General features: G+C 39.3%; 2 protein-coding genes across 4 annotated transcripts; both read right to left on the reverse strand.

Moving 5' to 3' along the window:
* Nucleotides 1-3185: 3185 nt before the first annotated feature.
* LOC104454142 (zinc finger protein ZAT5) lies at nucleotides 3186-4103 on the reverse strand. The gene has a single exon (XM_039317930.1). The coding sequence runs from the start codon at nucleotides 4101-4103 to the stop codon at nucleotides 3186-3188; it is 918 nt and encodes a 305-aa protein (XP_039173864.1).
* A 4005-nt stretch (nucleotides 4104-8108) lies between these two features.
* LOC104454143 (pullulanase 1, chloroplastic) lies at nucleotides 8109-22403 on the reverse strand. Of its 3 annotated transcripts, none has more exons than XM_018859639.2 (28): nucleotides 22117-22403; nucleotides 20861-20996; nucleotides 20697-20749; nucleotides 20488-20596; nucleotides 19960-20096; nucleotides 19659-19858; nucleotides 19382-19531; nucleotides 18895-18955; nucleotides 17951-18071; nucleotides 17478-17568; nucleotides 16119-16212; nucleotides 15873-15968; nucleotides 15243-15383; nucleotides 14977-15027; nucleotides 14234-14304; nucleotides 14024-14116; nucleotides 13784-13874; nucleotides 12879-12950; nucleotides 12016-12072; nucleotides 11596-11664; nucleotides 10797-10853; nucleotides 10565-10639; nucleotides 10319-10407; nucleotides 10069-10146; nucleotides 9773-9911; nucleotides 8952-9061; nucleotides 8777-8876; nucleotides 8109-8572 (listed from the first exon to the last, which is right to left on the reverse strand). In XM_018859639.2, exons 1-28 carry the CDS (start codon nucleotides 22318-22320, stop codon nucleotides 8462-8464), a joined length of 2856 nt encoding a protein of 951 aa, XP_018715184.2. In that variant the 5' UTR covers nucleotides 22321-22403; the 3' UTR covers nucleotides 8109-8461. The 3 variants fall into 3 exon arrangements, with proteins under 3 accessions (XP_018715184.2, XP_010067209.2, XP_010067208.2); XM_010068907.3 differs by having other exon boundaries at nucleotides 20697-20746; nucleotides 20861-21002; nucleotides 22117-22402; XM_010068906.3 differs by having other exon boundaries at nucleotides 20861-21002; nucleotides 22117-22402.
* Between the last annotated feature and the right edge of the window lie 1704 nt (nucleotides 22404-24107).

Below are 24107 nucleotides of genomic sequence, written 5' to 3' on the forward strand. Positions count from 1 at the left end.
TCTTGATTTCAGCACAAGTTAGCTCTGATTGTCTGACAATGGGAGCTCAGTGATTTGCTTCGAATGAGATTTGCAAATTTCCCGTTGCAGGAATATTTGGTGAATCCGGAGCACCTGCACCTGCACCATGGTCATGGTGGTGATGATCATGTCAAAGGATTTTAGCAGGACGTACCACGCAACAGATAATTGATTTTCATGATTCGATGTTGCAGTATATTTTGGTTCCTGTATGATCTTTTAATAAGAGAGAGACGACGACGGAATTGTAAGGGGGTGGCTCTCCCACCATTGTTTCACCTTTCATTCTTAGGGATAGTCCAAATGACGATCTTGCTTGACAGCAGACACATTGATAGTTAATGATTAAAATATCAGAATTTTTTTCCCAAAGAATGGATTTACTTTGAAGTTTTCGCTATAATTTAAGCATTCCTCGTGTCAAAAAATTAAAATTTTATGTGTGGGTAACTCTATATGCACGATGTAATAAATTTCAAATGCTGTAATTGTAAATTTGTGATTGATAAATTGTTTGTATAGGGACAGTAATTAAATTCCGACTCCCAATGCTGTGTTACCAATATTTATTTGATCTTTCACACAATATCAACAATCTCGATAAATTATCATTATTTATTTGCCAAACTTAAAACTACATCAAAGTTGTCAACTTTTATACGAAATTACAAGCCTTCATTTGAGCAAGTTAACAAATTTGTTTTCAATGAAGTTACCAATTAGTTTCTTTGTAACTCTTATTTGAATCACCTGGCAAGTTTGTTTAATGCATTCCAGATAACTAACTTTTCTAGTAATTTATCACCTTTTACTGAAGTTGCCACGTCACATATCAAATCAAATTAACAAAATCATTTAAGTTAATTTTTCCTCGATGTAATTACTAACTAGTTTTAAATTATCAACTCTTACTTATATTGCTTTCCAACTGATTTGGTCATCTCCAAATTACCACTAACCTAATATTTTATCAAACTTTTGTTGAAGTTACCAACTTTGATATAAATTACCGACTCTAGCTAATTACCAACTTTTCTATAATAAAGTTGTCAACTAATTTTAGGTTATCAATTCATATTTGAGTCACTTAGCATATTAATTCAATTGACTCCAAATTATCATCCTTTCTAACCCTTACAATGTGTTCCTGTGCTTATTAAAGTTGATAATTTTCTAGAAGAGTCGGTAACAATAGCAGAATTTGATAGGTTTTCAAAAGAACGAGTTATTCTGAATCGGTCACATAGACATTGGTAAAGCGACTTAAATAAAATTGAAAAAATACTCATATTCAAGAAACTCACTAGTCTTAACCACACCAATAAATTAATTTTGTGAACACATCTTTGTTTTTTCACCCTTGTCAAAGACACCGAATCCCAATATTGAGAAGAAAACTTCATTTTATTGAGGGAAAACTTTGTAACGGATCAACTCAAACAGAAGGGGGGGAAGTCCACCTTAGTTTGTGAAAAACCCACTAATGTGACGGATCCAATGAGACGAGCCAAACTCAAACAAGCGCGCTCAACATAAAACCATCTCCGTTCAGTGGTGTATGAAATCGAATCTGTGTCACGCGTACCATTCACACGCACAAGTTCGTTCCTTGGTCACTGAACTGATCGCCGTTACCTTGGAACCGTGGCATATTCAATGATGACCTCACAAAGAAAGAACCACCTTTTGCTAAATGAGAAAGAGGACATCCCCAGATTATAGCACAACTGCTCAACTTAATCTGTACCCACTTACAAGCCTCACAAAACTCTCTCTCTCTCTCTCTCTCTCTCTCTCTCTCTCTCTCTAATCTCATGTGGGTGAGTGAGACACGCACCCACCCTCTCAATAACAGCTCATGCCACTTAAACAATGCCGGCAGAAAAGATTAGGTGCCTTGTTTTTGTCCTCATTAAAACTCTCGTAGTTGTCCCTAATAGATATTGTCGCCTAACCAATGCTAGCTGCACCACACAGAAAACTATCAGCGGCCAATCCCTCTTAACTGCTTCAACTTGCTCGTTCCTCCCAGCAGCGCATGAAAAAAGGGTATTGGCGCTTCTCTTTTGATTTTTCTTCTTTTTTAGGGTAATCAATGTGAGGTCGACAGGCTTAAAAGGCTTTAAACCGTGTAAGCTAAGCTTTTAAGTTATTTCGTGCTCTAGGTGATAGGACAGAAATAGTAGATTTACAACATTAAATTTTTGTATTTGGTTTTAGCCCTTTTTCATAATAAAAAAAATAATAATAAGCTTCTAAGTTAATTTACATCGTTTGGTTTTTTCTATGAGAGGAGATAAGATAGAACCCTTATGAGTTTAGTGAAGTCGGATCATCCACTCGGACTTTGGCTTTGCTAAATTCCCTGATCTCGCGAGTTTCGCACGTATTTCACGGATTGGAGTTTTGCTTTCTTGCTGTAAAAAAATATGAATATCTGGTGCATTCCTTGCAGGCTGGGCTAGGCCTGGATTTGGAAAACAAGTGGGAGAATCATGCAACATGAAGACAAAAATAAAATAGCTCAAAAAAGAGGAGAAATTTTCATGCGCTTGCTTGTAATAAGAGGAAAAGGACAAGGGATGGATTCAGGGAAGTGCATTGTTCAGTGTCCTTCCTGAAAAACGCACACATATTCTATTCTTGGAGAGAGAGAGAGAGAGAGAGAGAGAGAGGGGCTTGCTTGGGGTTGTCACAAGCACCAACCAAAAGTGGTGGCTTAGGTTTCATTGTTTAGAAAGCAAGAAAAGCCTCTCTCTCTCTCTCTCTCTGATCTGGACGTTCACATTCTTGTTACCAACTGGAAAACAACAAAAAGTTGATCATAAAGAAGCAAGAAGGGCGAAAAAACAAGAGAAAAGCCGGTTCTGTGCCATCATGCTCTTTACATGAATGACCGGAAAATTTTGCTTTCGGACAGAAGAAACTGACGTCCATGCAACAGCCCAAATCAAGATACACATGTAACCAAAGAATCAACTGAATATCTCTGTAATTTCTTAAATCTAACATGTAACACCCCCACAATTCATGACAGGAGATCAGGATATATCAAACTTTGGATGCTCTACAGTCCATAGGAAAATTAACATGGACCCGTGCGCGTGGTTTTCTAATCTGTGAACTGTGATTGACTTAACCCATCACCTTAAATTAATTCTTGCTCAGTAATGGCAATCCACGACTGCGGGGCCCGAGACAAAGATTGGAGCATGAGATTGCTTCTGATGATGATGCTGTTGTTTGGAGCTCAAGAGAAACAAATGATCACGGTTCTCTTCTTCTGGGGCTGGGAGGTTGAGATCCAAATCAAGGGACAAGAGCCCGTTGGCGCTCAGCCGCGTGGATTCATCGTCGGATTCTAGCTTCACCCCGACAGCAACCGGGGGGCGGTGTCGCCTCATGTGGCCTCCCAAGGCCTGGCCCGATGTGAACTCGGTGCCACAGATGGAGCACTCATGGATCTTGGCCTGCTTCTTGCAATTACCATTGCTCCCGTAAATGTTAATATTCCCAAGAGAGAAAGTCGAAACTTTCTTGAATTCTCCTTCTTCTTGTTCCGGCGAGGATGGCAAGAACATGAATTGCTTATACAGTGGCGGCTTCTCTTCAGCCGCGGCTGTTGCCAACTTCAGCTTCTTGTGGCTCGCCCGATGACCACCTAGGGCTTGGAAGGAAGGGAAGGTCTTGTTGCAAGTCTTGCACTCATAGACACAATAGCCCTCCAAGTACCTCTTGCTCGTGAATTTATTGCTGTTGTCGTGGTCTTCTTGAATAACAACCCTTCTCGAGGGCTCTTTGGATTGGCCTTGAGCTAGGAGGATCAGGCAATTGGCCATGTCCTCCTCTTCCTCCGTGCAGCCGCCGGGGAATTTGGTAGAAGTGGAGGGAGAGAGGTCGGCGGCCTTGTCGCTCTCACTGTTGTCGACACAATCGCCCCCTTCAGAACTCATCGGCGATCCAGTGCTCACAAAAAGGATCGGCGACTGCGGTCTCTGCCGCTTGGTGCGCTTGCCCTTGACGATGATCTGGGTGTGCTCTTTGGGACCTCCAAGGGCTGCTTCTTCTTGTGAGGGTTCCATGGTATGCTTCTTCCACTAGAGAGAGATAGAGATAGAGAGAGGGAGGGAGGGAGGGAGGGAGGGAGGAGAGAGAGACTCCTGAGGAGAGGGATGGGAAGTCTTAAGTTATATTTGGAGTCATGTTGGGATGTGATGTGATGACACCACCAATGGAACAGTAAGGTGTGTGAATTTGTCCGCCCCAATCTTTTCTTGAGTTTCCAACACCCTTTGAAGTCCTATTTTATACACTACCCGATTTCTATACTTGGACATCGACACTCCCCCCAACACCCCCACACCCCACAAAATAGCTAGAGAGAGAGAGAGAGACCCATAAAAAAAAAACCACCATAAATCGAAACAGAAAAGATGCAAAATTAGGAGATGGGTGGTGGGCTATCATTGAAGAACTGGTGGGATATAAATTTTCGTGCGCGAGGAGAGGGTTTATTAATTGCAAATTCATGTGTTGTCCCCCCGCTTGACACTCTCTTTCTCACACTTTGCCAACTCACTCTCCTTCGCAAAAGGGTTAAGAAACAACCCCCACCGAAGCTTCATTCGTGCAACCATCGATATGAGCTTGCAACTCCCACCCCACATCACCTAAACTATGTGCACTCCACCCTTCCAAAAGAAGGTGCCATTTGCCCGGTTTGGCCACCCAATTTTAGCACCATTCAGACAGACACAAATCTCGGTTTTGGTAGTCCAAAAAGTTTGTCTAATTCTTCTGTGGACTACAGGAACATAGCTCTTCCGAGCCGTGTGTTTGCGCTGAACATATCCTCAGGTCGGTAGCCCGTCACATGCGCATCGCGACATCCTCATTTTGCTTAGGAAGGGGCCACAAAAAAAAAAAGGCATGAGAAATCGAATTTGAGATATTTGATTCTAATGTTGTATCTCCTCCAAAAAAAAAATTAGATCTGGTACAAAAAAAGGAGGGGGTGGACGACAATGTGAATCTCACCATTCTTCACTGCCTTTTTAACTTTCTCAACACCAACCACACTAAGAATTGTTCTCGTCTACCACTCCCACGTTACTGAATTCATTGCAATCATTGATGTTGACTTGATATGAAGCGGCTTTGTCGACATGTTCTCTTTCGAAGGAAACTATGCAAAGTGCCCATGGTTGGTGCTGTTCCAGTAAGGATTCGAGAGATATTATGCGCGGGCAACCGAATTCCATCATTCTATTCTTGAACGAATCCGCCATGTCGTGATGGACTCTACTCATGCCGTGGCATTAATCACGAGTGCACATGATCTTGCACAAAATCGATGGATTTATAGTCCTCGAATTACCGTTGCACATAGATTGGGTAGTAAAAGCCTGACCGCTCGATCTACAATCCAACGGTAGAAGCATGATCGAATTACATAGAAAAATCATAGCTAAATTTGAAGATAAATGTGTGGTGGACATTGGAAGTTCCGGTTTTAGCCTCATTAGGGATTTGGCGTGATGTATGCATGGTTAGTTAAGGAGGGACTTCCTTCCTTGGCGTGAACAATTCCTTCTTTGTATTTAATTATTGATCGGGTCGTGGAATGTGTGAAGCACGTAAGTTGCCACAGCCACTCCAGGAAGTGGGTTCTCCTCCGAAGCAAAGAATACCAATTTATCATGAAATTTTCTACCATTCCTCCACTAATTTAACCATATATGCAATATACATGACAAAAAATCAAATAAATGTCCTGGCTTTTCTTTTCAACGTGGGGGCTATGTAGCTACCTGCAAATAAGCTTGTTGGGTAAGTTTCTACTTCCATATTAAATGAAATTGACATATTGAATAAACATACATCATACCATAAGTGAGAACCCATAAGTTTCTATCAGAACTTGAAGAGCCTTGCGTGATGAATTGTGAGAGTTTGATGGCAGAAAATGGCTTGGGAAGAAACCGTTGACCGTTGACATGAGTTGCCCAAGACAATAAGCAACAATATATCCACCGAATACGCATAGAACCGACTCTTCCATTATTTTATGTCTTTCTTATTCTATCTTCTGCTTCCCAAGGCATCCATGGAGAGAGAGAGAGAGAGAATAAGTAGCTTCTGAGCCACTCAATACAAGCATGTTGGTTGCAACTAAGCAACCGCAAGGCCTCAGGTTTAATAACTCCCCCAAATATGACAGGAATGTGTAAGAGAATGGATGGAATGTATTCTATGGCCTAATTCTTTAGTCAACTGCAACAACTCGTCTCGGTCCACAAGTAACTGCACAGCAACAACTCACAGAAAAATGAGCACGAAATTATTGTCAACATAAATGCTTGTGACCTAAGTCGGTAAACCCGACAAATCAAGTGCACGAGAATCATGTGAAACCACATCCTTCGTTGTATGCCCTATCGTAGTTGGTCGATCTCATTAGGTTCTTCCAAGTACAGAAATTGATCGCGGATCGGATGTTCCGATTGATCTGGTCGAGGTTGTATCCTTATGATCTCAGTGTGACAACCAAGCATTTTAAGTTGAGGTGAACTGCATGGGTCAATAGAAAGGTGAGCTATGCAATAGATGGCCCTATTGATGAGAAACCAATGACATCTTAACTAGCTTAACACATTTCAATTCAAGGGTCGCAATCTTTCAAATCATCAGTTACCTTGATCAAGCATCCTCTTACATAATTATATAGAAGACAAGGAAGGAAAAACAAAGGGCAGCCTTCACTGTGGATACAGAACCCGCAACTACAAGAAGCAGAGGGGGATCGAGACATCACCTCATCTTTGTAACTATACCATTCCCGGTTTTGAAATCGCGTTTTTTTCTTTTTTGTTTCCCTTCACTGAAGTTGTATTGGAACTGCAGCTAAGCAATTCAGTGACAAGTTGTTGCCAATTATGCTGGAAATTCCCAGAATAAGAAAGCTAAAGGGGGAGTTGGCAGGAAAACTTCAATTATTTCCCTAGATTCGTTGCAATCAAATAAATAAGAAGTGGTAGAATGCATTGAGAGTGAAGTGGGTGGGAGTGGCCAGTGAGTGCTCTTGATGTCCTCCTCTAAAGAATTTTCCACATTCATGAATATTAAAGTGCCAAGCAAAGCAACCCCATAATCCTGTATAGAGTTGACTTGAGCACCTTGCATACCCAGCTTACAGCGACAGCTGATTATTAGAACAAGATGAGCTCGCCGCCAGTGGATATCCTATATTTTAATCCATCTCCTTCTTGGACAAGCACATCGATATCTTCTTTTCTGCGGATCCGCAGACGTGTAGACTGCTCCTGTTATACCAATGCCATCAGGCAAGCGATGAGATCGTATAAACTCCTTGGATTTTGATTTGTCGTACACTTTCTAGAATGAGATTAGATCTATATGGACCTAGTGGTTCACAAAGATTGGATTAAACGCTACCCTCTATCATGTGGAGTCTGCGTGAATCATGCGAGAATCATCAGTCGTCGCTGGCAATGATCCGCGAACCATGTCGTCCCATTTGAAGTGAAGACTTTCCCAAAATACTATAGCATCCCCTCCCCCTACACGAAGGTTTTGCCTCCGCCGCTGTGCCCAACATCATGTTCCCAGTACCCATGAAGATTTCTGTGAGTAGAGTTGCTTTGGAACCTTTAATTAGGGAATTCTCCTACTTGATGGTAGCGACAAGGCATTTCAGATCTTCGATCAAAACATCACGGGTAATTAGAACTAATGCTTGAAAGTTCATCCAGCATATCAGTCGATCACGGCACAAATACGGCAAAAACCCTGAAAGAGACTAGTGAAATGTCGACAAATGACAACAGTTAGTCCTTGCTAGGTTGATTACTTCTATGCAAGTAGATTTTATATTGAACTCCGTAAATATGGAGCTTGCTTTCGGGATAAGGACTTGATGCCAACTCCACCGATTTTAGCTTCAAACCACTCGTTTAATCAGGGAAAAGTCTCTTTCACTTGGCTTCCACGAGCAACTTGTGCAACGGCATCAGCCGCTCGACAGCCAAAGCAAAAGAACCTTAGAAAAATTGGGAGGAGAGTGCAGATGAGATTTAACTATAATATTATTTAAAAACAACGCTGTTATAACAATGTAAATAGCATTGTAATAGTTCTATATTCGACTCCCCCCAACCTTAGTATGGCTGACAAAAGTTGCATACTACCCAGTATCTATTCAGCGGCCAATGACCATGACAAGGAGTTCCCCGGCCGCTTTTTGTTGTCATTGTCATCACGACAGCTTTTTAAGGGTATTACTCCTTTTGCTTCGATTTAAATTAGCTGAAGAGAGAGTGAAGTATGTCCTGCAAGCTCTGGACGATGAAACTTTTCACAAACTAACCAACTCACCGTGAAGTGATACATCGGGTGGTGCCTCATTGGCTGCACTTAAAAGTCAAATATTTCTTGGCTCGATGAACACAGATGTGGTCCTTGCGGGAATGGTAAAGCACACCGAGGATGCCTCAAAGCTTGAGCTCTTCACTACCTCATCAGTTGACATAACCTGCGTCACACATATTGAAGCCATGAGTCTTAACAGAAATTAGCTGTTTCAACATAGCATAATTGCAACAGAACACTTATTAGACGTCAAAATCATGGCTTTCCAAATTCGACAGCGCAAAAGATAAACTATAGAAACTTTATATATTCAAGGGGGCAACTCTATCGTGGAGATTCAAAGTAACTTCAAGTCCAACTTCCTTACCTGTACAGGATGTAGTTGAAGGGCTTTTCCTTGCAATGCAGGGCTAGCAAAAGAAACCTCGGATGGGCCCGTGTTGATAACAATGGCAATGTATGAATAGCTACCAAGAACAAATTTCTATGAGATTGAGCAATTACATGTGGAGAAGCAATATTTGTATTTCACTTTCACTGACATGGGGTCTAGTTGAGTCAATCCCGGGACACCTTCATGGCCATCTTCAATGCTCATCACTATCACACCAGGGATTTGTGATGGACCAGTATTGAGAAAACGCACGCGTTCCTACAAAATTCTAAGTGCATAAGAACCCACAAGCCCTTTCCTTTGGTCTGCACACTTCAGGAATCTTTACAATCACGTTTTCATTTTGACAACCCAACATGTCTGACACATCTAATTACTTCTTAGTGATTGACGTATAATGAATTTATCCATGTTAAGCAAAAGTCAACCTTGTTGCATCAATTAATAGTAGTAGCCAATTAAACAGTAAGCCGGAAAATGAGGATTTAAAAGAATTACAAATGTAGTGCATTTGAAAAAGTCTGCAGAAGCCATAATTATGCCCTTTTCTTTGAAGAAGTACCATATTTATTTCATCCATTCATAAGCAAAAGTTTCATTCATACTATTGCCATTAGGAGGGCAAACCCATGAAAAAGAAGAGCTCATCTACAAGAGAACCTCCACGTCTATTAAGGCAAAATAAATTTAAGAAAACCAGAGAACAATGAACTATATATAGGACAGAATTGTTGACAGAACTCAAATTTACAAAATATTTCTGAAAAGTAAGTCATCCGCTGCTCCTTTACTTTCATGTATTTGTAAGCACGCATGATCTAAATTCAGTAGATTTACTATCACAGTTTTCAGTTCTATTTACATCCCTCCACTTATGAGATAGTTCATATATATGCACAAGTCACCTACTACCAACTGTGTGGTACCTTTTTTTTGCCAGAAGTATATGGTACTTCGCCTATAACTCACCTGGATAGCATTTGCAGTCTTCAAACGGAAAAGGGGTGAAGAGTACCTAATGCGTAACATATTCAAGAAATTATCCACAGCAGCAAGGATATTACTCTTTTGAGGCTTGAAGGATGGATCTGCTAGTCTTGGTTTGATACTGGGAAAGTAAAACAAGAAAAGGAAAACAATTATGTGAAATGGACATAACATCAGCAAATTCACGTTAGTATGTGCAATTGGCTCAAATGGGAGAATAAGAGCAGACATCAAGGCGATTAAAATCAAGCAACAATTTGGAACTCTAACTAACTCACAGAGGCCAGTTTTTCTCATTCTTCTCTTTTGGAGGAAGACCGACACCCCAATTACCATCATTGTATGTGAAGTCCAGTCTGAAAACAATAATAGTAACACATTCATGTTAGATTAAGAAGAGAAATATAGCAATTGGCATTACAGCAATTTCAGCAAATACTAATTTCTTCTCATCATAATTTACATTCAGTTGAAAGTGGATCATTTATAAAGAAAGTGGAAAGTTGACAGTGAAGATTCAAACTTCACCTGTTGAACCAGTCACCAGAGTTGTAAGAATCGCGATCAAGTGATTTGGATCGTAGCAACTCATCACCACAATGGAAAAACGGGACACCCTGAGTGAATTACCATGCAAGTGGATACTTAAGAAAAGAGTGTGATAAGCATACACAAGCATTTCAAAGAGACGTGAGTCTCCAAATGTTTGTGATCCTTCAAGATTCACAGCATCAAGCTGTGCAACATCACAAAGAACAGGAAAGTTCCTCAAACCTGTGCAAGTGCAATTATACTTGTTGCTAGATGATTCATCCTGCATCTCTCGTCCACAGAAATTGACATAGGAGTCTGAAAGTAGGGGAAGCAAGATTAGATGAAAAATCAAATTTAATAAGTCAAGTAGCAGTTTCTTTCTGTTTGGCATACATGTTGGGGAAATTCTAAGCTACCAAAAAAGAAAAGAAAAAGAGAGTCACTATAATATGCAAAAATGCAAACTGCATACCTTCAAGCTCACAATGTCAAATAGGGTCTCATTGTCATGAGCAGAGACATAATTAACCTATTAGAGCAATAAATGGTGTCAATGCAACAACTATTAAGCTGCAAAATATTGGAAAGACTCATCGTATCAGAAACTTGAAATGTGATGGAAGTTCTTGCAGATCATAAGAACATCAAGAGTAAGAAAATTTTTGGGATGTGTTTGCATTGAGAATGATATCGGATATGCATTTGATGAATACTGGGAAATAGCTATAGACAAACAAAGTTTTCAGCAGAGAGTATATCAAATGGTGTTGGCTACCAACTGCACGTAGAACCATGAAAGTAAGCCCTACTCTGTAGCATTATCTCAGGCAATGTAAGATTTCAAAGACAAACCATTTTAACACCACATTTTGTTAAGACTGTAATTCCATCCGGTATTCAGGAGATAACCCTCCATTGCAGTCATGTATTATACAAAATCACAAGCAAAAATAGATCAGCATCTTTTTCTCAACTCGTAGTATGCATATAATTTCATAATGTCTTTGCTACATGCAACAAACACAAATCTTCCCAATCGATGAGATTTCTTTCTCTTTATTTTCACAAAGATGACATCCATCCTACGAATTTTATCTTAGTAATTCTGCCACCTGCATCTTGAATAGCAGAATTAAGAAGAATCACTAATTTCATGTCGTTATTGATATCTACCATCTTGACAGAAGAATTTAAATGAATAATGCAGGTAAAAACGTTAGGCTTAGGAGAGATGAGAAACCAGCATGAAGAAAGAAATGGAGATTCCTTACTGTTTCAGTGGGGGACAGAGCATATGCTACGGGACTTCCATCATAAGTTAAAACTTCAGACCCTTTTACCTGAAAATCAATTAGCTTCATGGCTATTAATAATCCTGAAAGCAGTCAGATCCTGGTCGTGGTATCTGTGTATACCTTTGAACAACTTAGAGAAATAATAGGCAAGTTGGCTTATTTCCTACCCAAGGAAAATTTAGTCAAATGAACAGCAGCAATTAGCTGAAATGAAATAGATGCCAAGAAATATAGAAACAAGCTAAACATGTGTCCTGGCAACAAGTTTTTGAAGTACTGTAATTCATTTTCTACAAGCAGGCTCCAGTGATGAATTATTCACTCAGAGACAGATGCCTATTATAGAAGGTCCTAAGACACCAAGAGAAAAGGGAGATCCTGCAGATAAACACATACCTCATTGCCTTCATGATTAGTGAAGACATAGTCCCTCAAGTTGGCTGCCATCCCAACCTGAGAAATGCAAGGTTTCTTATGTTAATATTACATCAGAATCAGATAAAAAGGATTTAGATAATAAAGGTCATGTGGGTCAGCAACTGAAGTCATCCCTCCGATGCTTCGTCTGGCTATATCTCCTATTTTTCAACTTGGCACAGCAGTACGCTATCACACCTTTTGATATCAAAAGTATACGCAATCTAGTCCTTTATGCTCATTTTCTGGTCATTCTGTGTAACATTACATCCTCCATTTTAAAATGGATGGCATTCCCTACTCAACTTAATGCAACAAAGCAATTTCGCAATACTTTTTCAGTTTGTGATATTAACTCAATGGGATAATGACATAAATGGTCCCTAAACTTTGACCAAATGTGCAATGTGATCCATGAACTTTTAATTTGTTCAATTTGGCCCCTAAACTTTACCCCAATGTGCAAACCTAAACTTTACCCCAATGTGCAATGCGGTCCCCGAATTTTTAGTACTATGTTCAATTTATTTCATGAACTATGTGAAGATGTTCAATATTGTCCTTCCATTAATTCAAGTTCAAGGACAACACCTTCCATTAATTCAAGTTCAAGGACAACTCTGAACATCAGGGACCAAATCGAACATGTACCTAAAGTGCACAGACCACATTGAATAATTTAAAAGTTCAAAGACCAAAATTATACATTGAGGTATAGTTTAGGGACCGCATTGAAAAATCAAAAGTTTTGGGACCACATTATACATTGGAACATACTTAAGGGACCATTAGTATTGTTTTCCCTAACCCAATCAATAACAACAACTTGAAAGCACAATAACCTGGATGTGATCCTTTGACAAAGCAAGCATGAGCTTCTCTTTAGCCTGTGTACCGTGGTCATAACCATTGCGCTGCAGAAAGGAACTAATCAATTGAAATAAACTAGATAATCTAATTAATACATACAGTACATAGAGGCTGCATCTTTCCCCTAAGAATCAGCATATGACAGAGGAGCAATTACAACTCCGATTAAATATCCACTCATCCAAAATAGTAAGTCAGGCCTTAACCAAGATAAAGCAGCTTTCTGTACGTGAGATTATCAACACTGTAATATATAAGTATAAATGAAAAGTGAAATATGGGGGCATAAAATTTCGGCAGTGGAAGACTTGCAAGAAACTTTAATTTAGAAAAACTGACAACATGGCATCAGCCAGCTTGGTCCAGGAAACTGAAGATAACATGTCGTTAACAGCAAGCTGATAGAATAAGAATATTTTCCATAATTACTTCAGAACCAAAGAAGAGTTCAAGTATTTTTCAGAAAAAGTAGTTCTCCACTAACAGATTGCTATCCCAAATTCCCTGTTTCTGTAATTTAAGTGAATCTTATATACATATACTCCCTTCACTTAATAACTTAAACTTTTGGGATACGCATTCCAACATGGTACCTGAGTAAGGTTTTACGCCAAGTTTATTTTGTGTTTGTGGCTCTCTATTTGTCAATCCCACGTCCCATTTTCATTGCAAGTGATCTCACATTGCTTATCTAATGAGATTTAAAAGGGCCATACATGTAGTTTCCCTCTACTGAATAGCATAACATTTTGCATTCGACAGCAAAATCCAATAAGCTCAAGATTAACAAGATAGAATTAGCAGTTTCTTTTCCTCTCAAGAATAATACACCAGGAAAGAAATCATGTCCAAATTGAGAACACTGTTCAATATCTACCTGCAGGAATAGACCAGTTGCAAATCCTTGCTGAAGAGGGTGACCAAATGGAGATCCTCCAAGAATTGCATCTCGAATTCGATCATTAAAACTGATTAACATTGCCAGATGATTAGTAATTGACATTATATGTCTGCATCTATGCACAGATGCTTCCGCCTATCCAATATAGTTTGTGCATGTATACATTAATGTCTACATGACATTAACTTATTTATAGACAATGTAAAGTATTACTACCTCCCAATTCCAGTTCCACAAAGATTGAACTGAGAAGCATTAATGCCCCTTCCATTTTTGGCAACTTCACCAAAGTCCCATCCTTCACCATATCTAGTCGATGAAAGCATGTACTGTTATTAAGTAACAATCTAAACCACTAGCAGAGAGGAAACAAGTTTGTGATGAGAAATAATTCCAATTCACAGTTTGATGAAACTCCAAACCTACATATATATACAAGAACTGTCAACTCCATCCCTTTCTTTTGATAGTCCATGGAGTGCAGCTTTGGCCCTGAGCTGAAAAGAAGAGGCAAATTGGTCGTCTGTTTAAATCTTGTACAATAGCGTACATACTGCTGTGAATTTGTGCAAAATTAATTCATATCTAGCAGTTGCAGCCAGCACATGAGATGAGTCTTGAACAAGAATGTGTTATATGATTAATAATAATCATTATGGTACTTTTTTTTTTTTTTTTTTTGGTGATCCAAAATAAGAACCACATGAAGGAAGTATTAGATTCACATCTTGAATGCTTCAAAGCTACCACAACCTTATTTAGCAAACTCACTAAGCCTGCCACTTTCTTAGTGGATGGCATTTTCCATATCCATTCTCGTTCCATACCTTGACCCATTGAACACCACATGCTAGGCAACTATGGACATCTCTTGGTATGGTCACTCATTGATCTTGCTTATAATGTGGTCTCTCTTGACACACATCTGACTCAGCAATGCATGTGTAACACCAAATAGCTGTATGCTTGAAGCAAAGTGAAATTATAGTTTATTCAAAGCATATATCCAACTGAGCTAAGCCATAGAGGTCCACTAAGTAATCCATAAAATAGGAAAAATAACAGAACCAGTGCAATCGGCATATATTCTCAAAAGACTCCTTTACACACCCCGTATAAATGGGGACCAGAAGGTATATGAACAGGGATGGAGATGCAAAGTGGCATACCATTGTCCGTTTCATAATGTGACCCATGAGGTCAAAGCGGAACCCATCAACCTAATAAAAGAGGCATAATATCAAATGTCAGCAATCCTAAGACTCAATGTGTAGATGAAAGATGTGAGCTTGAAAAGATGTGATGTAAGAAATTCTAACCTAGGCTTACAAGACCACTAAATGCGATTGAAAGAAGAACAATTCATTGCAACCGAAAGTTGAAACTCAGAATCTGTCATCAGAGCTAGACATAATTGTCAGTCACGACTTGTCACCTTATAATCAACTGCCCAGCATAGAAGATCATCAATAATCAACCTCTCCACCATGAAATGTTCGCTAGCTGTGTTGTTGATGCATGTACTATGCTCAATAAAACCATCAGCATTCCTCCTCAGGTAGTAACCTGGAACAATCTACCAAACAATAAAAATAAAGCTTTGGCATGGCAAAGAGGAGGTCACCCAGAAATATATGTGATGAAATATTGTCCGACATCGTTCGATAACAGGTCCTAAATGCTCTTTATATTCACGTGGTCTCTTTCCACCTACTAGCTTAAGCTTTTGGGTTGAGCTTTGTAACATGATATTAGAGCCAGCATTCCCTTAAGTGAAGGTGCATATTAAAAAATTCCATGTGAATGTGCATAGTCAAATTTGCATGTGCAGCTCACAATCCGACTTGCACGTGAGAGGAAGTGTTGAAATATTTTCCCATATCACTTGACAACGGGTCCTAAATGCTCTTTATACTCATATGGTCTCCTTCAACCTATTAGCTTAAGTTTTTGGATTGGCCTTTCTAACAATATGAGACTTCTTTGTAATGTGAAATGTAATGCTCATAACAGACCATTTAAGGCTTGAGACACCGTTTAATGGTGTAAATATGACAAAAACTACCTTATCAAGAACAGAATTCTCATCAAATGGTCCACTTGCATGCAAATGATTGTAGACAACATCCATTACAACTCGAAGGCCTATTTTGTTGAGTGCCTGCAATTTGCAATTAATCATATGCAGAAAAAACCATTAAAGTGAGTCTTTTTACCAGTGATACTACCATCTCCATCGCAGGAATGATCTATATATGACACTGAAGCATGGATTATATATCAGTAAACAAAGAAGATCCAATTTTCAGACCTGAACCATCTTTCTGAACTGCACTGTACGGGAGGGACCATTGGGGTTACTGGCATAGCTTCCTTTTGGGACACCCCATAGGACGGGATTGTACCTGCACATTATTCAAACAAGCAAAATAATGATTATCACTGCGGTAGTAAGATTTAAAGGAGAATCCAGTACTTGGAGACTTAAGTTGCAACCAGAAGGAAAATAATTTTTTCTTGGAGACGAGAGAATGGATGGAAGTGGGAAGAGAATATCCTATTTTTCTTATTCGGTCGCTCAAAAGAAGCTTAAGGAAAAGAATAATGAATTACAGGGGGTCACCAGAAATCCATTTTTATATGACCGTGGGGAGAGCCCACTCTGTTCTTGCTTACGCATGTTGCAGCATAAAAACTCCTTGTGGGGGTAAAGCAGGGGCCCCACAACTGCAGCCAGGTAAGTCCGTGGTAATTACACAAAAATGGATTTGAACTTGGCACCCAAAGGTGGGATTGAAGTAGCATCATCACTCATGCATCACCCCGTGGGGCAATTGCAAGAGATGAGGATTGAAACCCTCATCAGCCAGTTCCCACAAGGGGAGCCTGAGAACTTAGCTACCAACAATTTATTTTGAAAATAAACTATTTTGACCTTCATGGTACTTTTCATTTCCCTTCATTTCCACCCACTTTTCAAAGGACCTCTAAACCTACTATTAGGGGTCCCTTTCCTCCTATTTCCCTTCCCTATGGAAATTGCCACACAACAAGTTGTTTCCTCCTTCACCGATTTATGTTCTTATCATCTCACTCCTTCATTGAAAAAATGGCTAAATCTCAATAAAATTTCTAAAGAAATATATTCATAAGACTAACGGTTGCCCATCAAGTCAAGGATACAACATCCTGCTGCTTATAAGTTTAATCACAAACAGCATCCAATGCAAACCCTCTCTCACAATCATCCTACCATACCCCCCCTCCTTTTCTTCCTCTTCTCTGAGGCACCAGTAGTTGTCTCCAGCCCTTCAACTCCTTCAATAGAATCGTTTTGTTGTCACCCAATTAGTGTTGAACTTCTGAACAGCTTCAACAAGATAATGCGCCTTCTAATAGAAGATGAGTAGCTTCTCCATCACTTTTTCTAGACCCAGGGGTCTATCTACATTGATCATAACCCTTTCTCAAGGCTGATCCACCTAACATTGATATCAGCTCTTTTCTAGGAGATTATCAATGCTAACGGTATCAGCATGTGATCCCTTTAGGATCTACTCCTGTGTTTATATATTAATCCATTGGTAAAGATACATGCACTCGATGCCCCACCCAAGAAAGAGACCAAAGTCCTAGTAGCCCTGCTAAATGGCGATTCTACATAGCTTACCCCCAATTATAGCCATCTTCATTTTGGATTGCTGTGATTTGAAATTGCTGCTCATCTGAGTCAGGGGGTAATATTTCCAGCTTCTTGACATCTGCAAAAGCCTTTTATGTCAAGAGAAGGATGATGCGACATAAGAAATATTAAGGTTGTTCAAGTGCAAAAGCATAAAAGAGCAGATATTCTCAATTGGTTTGTCTAAAAATTGAATTGTCTCACAAATTTAAAAGAGAAAAATATAGTGAATTGTTGAATTACTTTCGACCTACAATGACATGGTAGAGTAAGCTGCTTGAAAGATCAAGCATGAGAAAGGAAGAGAACACCATATAATATGGCTGGATTCCCACCAAGACAACACTTTTACTTGAAATGCTTTCACAATTTACTGCACGAAAATCTTAATTGTTCTGAGTAGAGTTGGGCAGGGCATGATTCAGGATAAGAAATTATGACAAGTAAAAATAAGATCTTACCAACAAACTTCCATTTCTCTTTCTCGTCATCCACACCAGCAAACTGGAAAGTTGGCAGGAGATGGACATGTGTAATGCCAGCATCTGATAACTTCTTTAAGTGCCGCATACCAGCTGACTCCTTTTATAGCAAAAAGCGATGAGCATTAGCAGAAATAGTTAATTCATTTCACTTTGAGTCAGTAGTGACACAGAGTCTCATTCACAATCAACTACTAGGAAAAATACAACCGAGATTTACATTGCCACATTTCCACTTGCTCCTTCTGTCCCATTCTTGGCTTAAACCCACTGGAAGAACATTAGCAGCAATGTCCAAAGGAAGATTTACCGATTAGGCTCTTTATCTCTCTTTAAAGAAAATACATGACTGCCCCAAAATAGATTATAAAGAGTGACTGATGATGAGCACAACAGTTTCTTTGTGAGAGTTGAAGCTCTATAGATGGGCTAGGCAAGAAGTTCGTGACAACAAAAATGATTGTTGTAAGGGCCAGCAGCAATAAAGAGTCTGTGGTTTAAGTAACCAGCGCATGATTGCGATTGAAGGATGTAGATTCTAGAGAGAAATGATGATGACAGTGAGGAGCGCAGGTACCCCCTCCTCAACTTGAATGTCATTTAAACAGAGAAGTCCTCTCTCTGGGACAAAATATTTGCATAAAACAGTGAAAAGGTTTCTGGATTTAGGACTATGCGAAGCAACCAATCTAATTAAACAAAGTAAAACATATTATCTTGGATGCAAATGCATTCTAATTGCCGATCTTCTTCCATTAAGTGCCCCTCAATCCTAGTTGATTTTGAGCTGACAAAAAACCTCTGGAAATTGGACGATGCAATCCAAGTTGTATATTAAAAAAAAATAATCCATATTCTGTTAGTTGTAACAAAGTAGAACACATTCAAAGAAGAAAGGATGGATTATGATTACAAGAAGTCACCTGCAAAGTAAATGCCTCATAACCACCACGAACGTCAGGGGAAACTGTACTGTCATTGGCACTGCAGTGGCAGTAGATACAACCGAGATGAGCAGAAGCACTTGCAAAAACTGCAGTAAAGTATATGAGGAGGACAGCACACAAAATAAGTAACACAGGTTTCAACAATTATAGTACACCACAAAATACCATCGGAATTTCCAACATATCTGGATGAGGTTGTCATGATGTATATACAATGAATGTATCACATGGACATGTCATTAAGCACAAGATTAATAACTATTAAGCTCAAAAGAAGATGAAGCAGTCTCATGGCGCAATTAAGGCAGAGCACAGAACAACACGTTCAAGCAATAATTCTCTCATGCAAGAATTTGCAAGTAATATGTACCTTAATCTTTTAAAAAGCCAAAGTATAATGAAATAACTAAAGGAAATATGATGAGCATCAAGAGGGAAAAACAGAGGAAACTTTTGAATCAACCTGAAATCCCTTATGTGCAACTCATAAATACTGATATCAGCAAAGGATTTAATGCAGGGCTTCTCATCTGCCAATTTATCCCATTCTTCATTCTTTAAAGCTTCAGATTTGAGATTCACCAGTAATGTCCGCCGACCATTTGATGATAGACTGTACCAACCAAAGATTGCAATTATCACATTCCAAAAAAGAACTTAAAATTCATAATGATGTTCAGACTGAAACTACACGTTGATGGAACCTATGCAGGCACTACTAAAGGAAACAGCCAGCATACCCTCTGGAATAAGGATCATTTGCATAGCATTTTTCAACTTGCAAGGTGGTCCAGTGATAAACGCAGACTTCATACACATAGTAGCATCCTTCCCAATCTTTGGGCCCTTTAGCCGTCCAGACACCTTCAACCTCCTCTAGGGACACAATTTTGAATGGATCCCCACCCAGTGGTTCCCTATAAAGAAAAGCTCGTACTGTCTACTCTAGAAAGCAAACAGGAGGAAATAAGAAAACACCTTAGCACCAAATCAAACTTCAATCACACATCAAACACAGCAAATACTTCAAGATAGACATACTTGAGCTGTTGGAGCCCAAAGGTAAAGAGAGATAGCTTTGTCTGAGAAAACTGCTCCTAGAGGGCCAGTGTAAGCAAATAACTCATCAAGGACACCAGGTAACTGCAAACCAGTGGCCTCACAGCATCTTCCATTAGCTGTTTCATGAGAAGAGAAATAATACAGGCCAATTACTTCTGACCCTACCAATTCATAACAGGCAATAGGTCTGGTGTATTTGTCTTGGTTAAGCATAGAGTTACAAGTCAAAGGTTGTGAACCAAAATAATTACGCGTCAAGCCACCTGCCTATGGAAATGGGAGGAGCATCACCTAGCAGACCTTTCGTACTTAATGAGAAAGCAAGAATAGTAAACTACATTCAGGCCATCACCTGTGAAGCATCATTGGCTGCTACAAAATTGTAATAGTACGAAGCTACTCCAAAATTAAAACTGCAGAGAAAACAATGACGGGCAGAGACAGCCTTGACAATGGCAAACAAATAGTTTTGCTTGGCAATATATATACTTTATCTGTCTGACTCACGTCTAAATATGGCAATAGCTAATTGGCATTTGAGGAGAGTTTTGGCATCCAGAGCAGGAGGGAGTTCACAAGCTCCATAATCTTGAATATGTGGAAATTTTTCAATTACCTAATATCAAAAGTGCAAGAAATTGTTAATGCTTATAAGAAAGAGCTTAGCAAGGATAATAATTTGGTCAAAAAAAAAAAAAAAAAAAAACGGAGTTCACATCTGCAGGAAGAGGACCAGCTCTTCTGAGTTTTATCTTCACATCATAACCTGCTATTATGCAGAAAGAATCAGCTTCTAGAAGAAAATTGAGTAGGCTATAATTAAGGATTTTCCCAAACAAAGATTAAGATGGTTGAAGCCAATATTTAGTAGGATGCGGACCTTGAATGCCATCATCTGTAACAGCTAATGAAGCGCATTTACTGGCATACAAGAAGTAGGAACCATCTTCAATGTCCACATTCCAAGCAATCAAAGATTTATTAACCCAGTAAGCCCTAGAGTGGAGTAGGCTATCCTGCAACTGACCATCATCTCAGGACTTATCAAAAGTATAAATTAGCAAGATACCTTCCATATAAAAATAATGCATAGAGAGACATACAGGATTATATCAAAGAAAGAAAAAATAATACAGAACACACTTCTCATGGTACTTATTCCTTTAACTATATCCATGCCTAGGAGGCCAAATGTAGAAAAGCTACTTCACTAACAAGTAAAACCCTACCAGAGGGTTCCAACAATCATTACAAAACTATCATCATCTGCGAATATCTTACAGCAACAACTTTACTCCTGATCTCTAAAGTCAAATGCAAATTTTCAATCTCCATCTGCCCACCCAGGTCTATATGCAGATTAGCCTGAACAGCCATTCTTTTCACATCCTACTCTAAGGAAGGAAGGCATTACCAGGCCAATGCAAAGTCCCAAATGCACTAGTACATCAGATTTGGGACAATGCTTGCCTAAGTTCCCAGACATTAACCAAAAAGAAAAAAATTGTCCCATTCCATTAGCTTGACCAATTACCACTTGGAAAAGAAACAGAATTGGTGCTACATTCAACACCTCTTTTAGCATTTTCCAATGTCAAGGGCGGATTGAGGAACTGAGGGAAAAGAAACCTGTTTGCTAGAATTTCTTTCATTTGATTGTTCAAGGGTATTGCCCGGACTCCTTTCTCGATGTCTGTGACATCTACCAAGGAGTCCAGGTGGCTCGAATCGTATATCACCTTTTCGTCGCACTGGTCCGCCCTCAGAATATAACAACACCCCCGCTCTTAGTCGCACGTAAGGGAATAAGGTTGTGTCCTCGTTCCAGAAGTCACAAAATCTACTCTTTTTGTCACCGTCCAAAAGCTACCATCACTTGCAAGGGACAACCAAACTGCAAATTCATTAACTCTCTTTTTTCCTTTCTAAAACTAAAGGAAATTTAAGATCACCCTCGGCTTTCGTTTTAGTTATTAACATTTTTTACGCCTTGTCCAGCACTCAATTTAAGCTGCCACGGACTTCCGGTTCCATGAAGAAGGAAATTACAAGACCAGAGTGGCTGTGGGCTAAATCTTGAAACATAGCCAAAACCAAAACGAGGGTTATGGTCTCAGAGAAGAGAAAAGGTTGAACCTGAGACGTGGGACTGTCTTCCTGAACGGACATGGAGGAGGAGCAGCGAATGGGGTGTCTGTAGAGGGGTGGGGAAAGCGACGGGAGAGCGAAAGTGGGTCTGCTTTTGGTGGCGGAAAGAAGGAGTCTTGGACATGGAAGACGCCTGTGATGGCGAGTTGGTGACAGCGGGATTGGAAACGGATGGCAGTGTAGCAAGGACATCTGGGTTCGTCTTGCAGAGAGAATCTAGCTGGAGAGATGAAGAAGCTGGCACTGTGGATTTGTCACTCTTTTATCTTCCTTTTTTATTCCTTTTTTTTCTTTCTTGTTTCCTTTTTTCCTGTGTTTTCTTGGTCTTCAGATCCAAGATAAATTGGAATTTTCGGATAGATGGTAGATTATAGATTTCTTCAGCTAATACATGAATAGATATTACATTTGATGTGATTAAATTGTAATTAGAACCTAAAGTCGATCATCATGGCAACTTCACCTTTTAAAGTCCGAAAATGATAGTTATACTATTTTATAATGCAATTCAATCGATTTCTTTAGCTTTCCATGATAACATTTGATGAAGTGCCTAAATAATCAATCTTTAAACACACAATATAAGAAAGTTTATACAGTCCATTTCAAGGATATTCATAACATTGAAGATTTCGAACAAGAAGATCAAGGAATTGCTCAATTCCTTAGCTTCTATCAATGAATGCACATAACAGGTTTCCAAGACAAATAATTGATGATGTCTCGTAATGAATCGATCTTTATGAATACAATACCAACATATCAGAAGCATAGATTTCTCATTTTATGATCTCAAAATTGAAAGAGAAGAACTTGAGACAGCGATAATAGTAACAAGCTCCCTTTTTTATTATCGCTACAAAAGAGTATAAGTGATCTCCGTCTAAAATCTCTCTACGTGAACATCGGTTAATCAAGCCTAATTTTTGAAGACTTAATATTATATTTAGCCATTTTTTAAGTGTCATCTTGAATTCATAACGTAACAAGATTCACGAATTGATATAATTGTTTATCCATTATAATGGTTAAAAAAATAGGGCGAATGGAAACAAATATAAATTACATTAAAAGAAACAAGATTTTGTGTGAAGTGACTAAAGCTTCACCAGACATTATCCGTCTAACCCGTCGTAGAATGTTGGAAGCAAAAGCCTCCCTTCCCCTGTTGCACATAAAGAACGGTGCAAGAGGGTAGGTCTTCAATTGAAAGCGCGTGGGACCTCCTAATCAAATGTATAATCCTCTCTCAGCAGCATGTGCGTCCCCATGATAATGCTCATAAACCGTTCAAAGAAAGCAACCCTCATTAGCTTTTAGCCTCCTCAGCTCCTATAACAATCCCTCCCTTTTGACTTCTTCCGGAGATGATGATTTCCTCCTCTTCATGTGACTGTTGAAAAACTCTCCTGTTCTCGAAAGATTTAGCATTCAAAATCTCCAGCCTTATCGATTACTTTATCAAGATAAAAGCATTTTCTCTGCGGGCCGATACCGCTATCACGAGAATTCTCTCGAAAAAATTATTGAATTGTGATATATATTATATTCCCTATGCCCGTGAGCTCATTCAATATTGTTTAGACTTTCACAAGAGTGTTGCTCTTGATTGAACAAAGACCGTTGCAGTCGGTTGTGCTTCGGGTCATTATAATTCTGCAGACCTTTTTTGCTGGACTGGATCAAAGATAAAAAGATTGAAGGGATTCTGAGATGGTTGCACCATAGAATCATTGTCATTTCTCAGTGATGATGCTTTTTCTCTAAGTGATATTAAATTAGTGAAGTCATGATGGTGGTGAAATCCAATTAGATGCACTTTTAATGGCAGGCACCAAACATGGAAGGAAAATCCCTGGGGAGATTTATGATTGCATGTCATGGCCTCACACACTCATCATCACCATCATTCGCTTCAACACATCCAACAGAAAAGCAGAAAAGCAGAAAAGCAAGTAGTGAAAGTCATGGCATTCTTC

Source organism: Eucalyptus grandis, chromosome 7 (assembly GCF_016545825.1).
Source record: "Eucalyptus grandis isolate ANBG69807.140 chromosome 7, ASM1654582v1, whole genome shotgun sequence".
NCBI classification, from domain to species: domain Eukaryota; kingdom Viridiplantae; phylum Streptophyta; class Magnoliopsida; order Myrtales; family Myrtaceae; genus Eucalyptus; species Eucalyptus grandis.

What these genes read in the sequence shown, in the direction of transcription:
- LOC104454143 (XM_010068906.3), bottom strand. Translation starts at nt 22,320, where the DNA reads ATGTCCTTGCTACACTGCCATCCGTTTCCAATCCCGCTGTCACCAACT. An exon ending in TTTGGGCTCCAACAGCTCAA is followed by an intron (nt 19,859 to 19,959) that starts GTATGTCTATCT and finishes TTTCTAGAGTAG; the next exon opens with ACAGTACGAGCTTTTCTTTA. An exon ending in AATGAGAAAAACTGGCCTCT is followed by an intron (nt 9,912 to 10,068) that starts GTGAGTTAGTTA and finishes TTACTTTCCCAG; the next exon opens with TATCAAACCAAGACTAGCAG.
- LOC104454142 (XM_039317930.1), bottom strand. Translation starts at nt 4,103, where the DNA reads ATGGAACCCTCACAAGAAGAAGCAGCCCTTGGAGGTCCCAAAGAGCAC.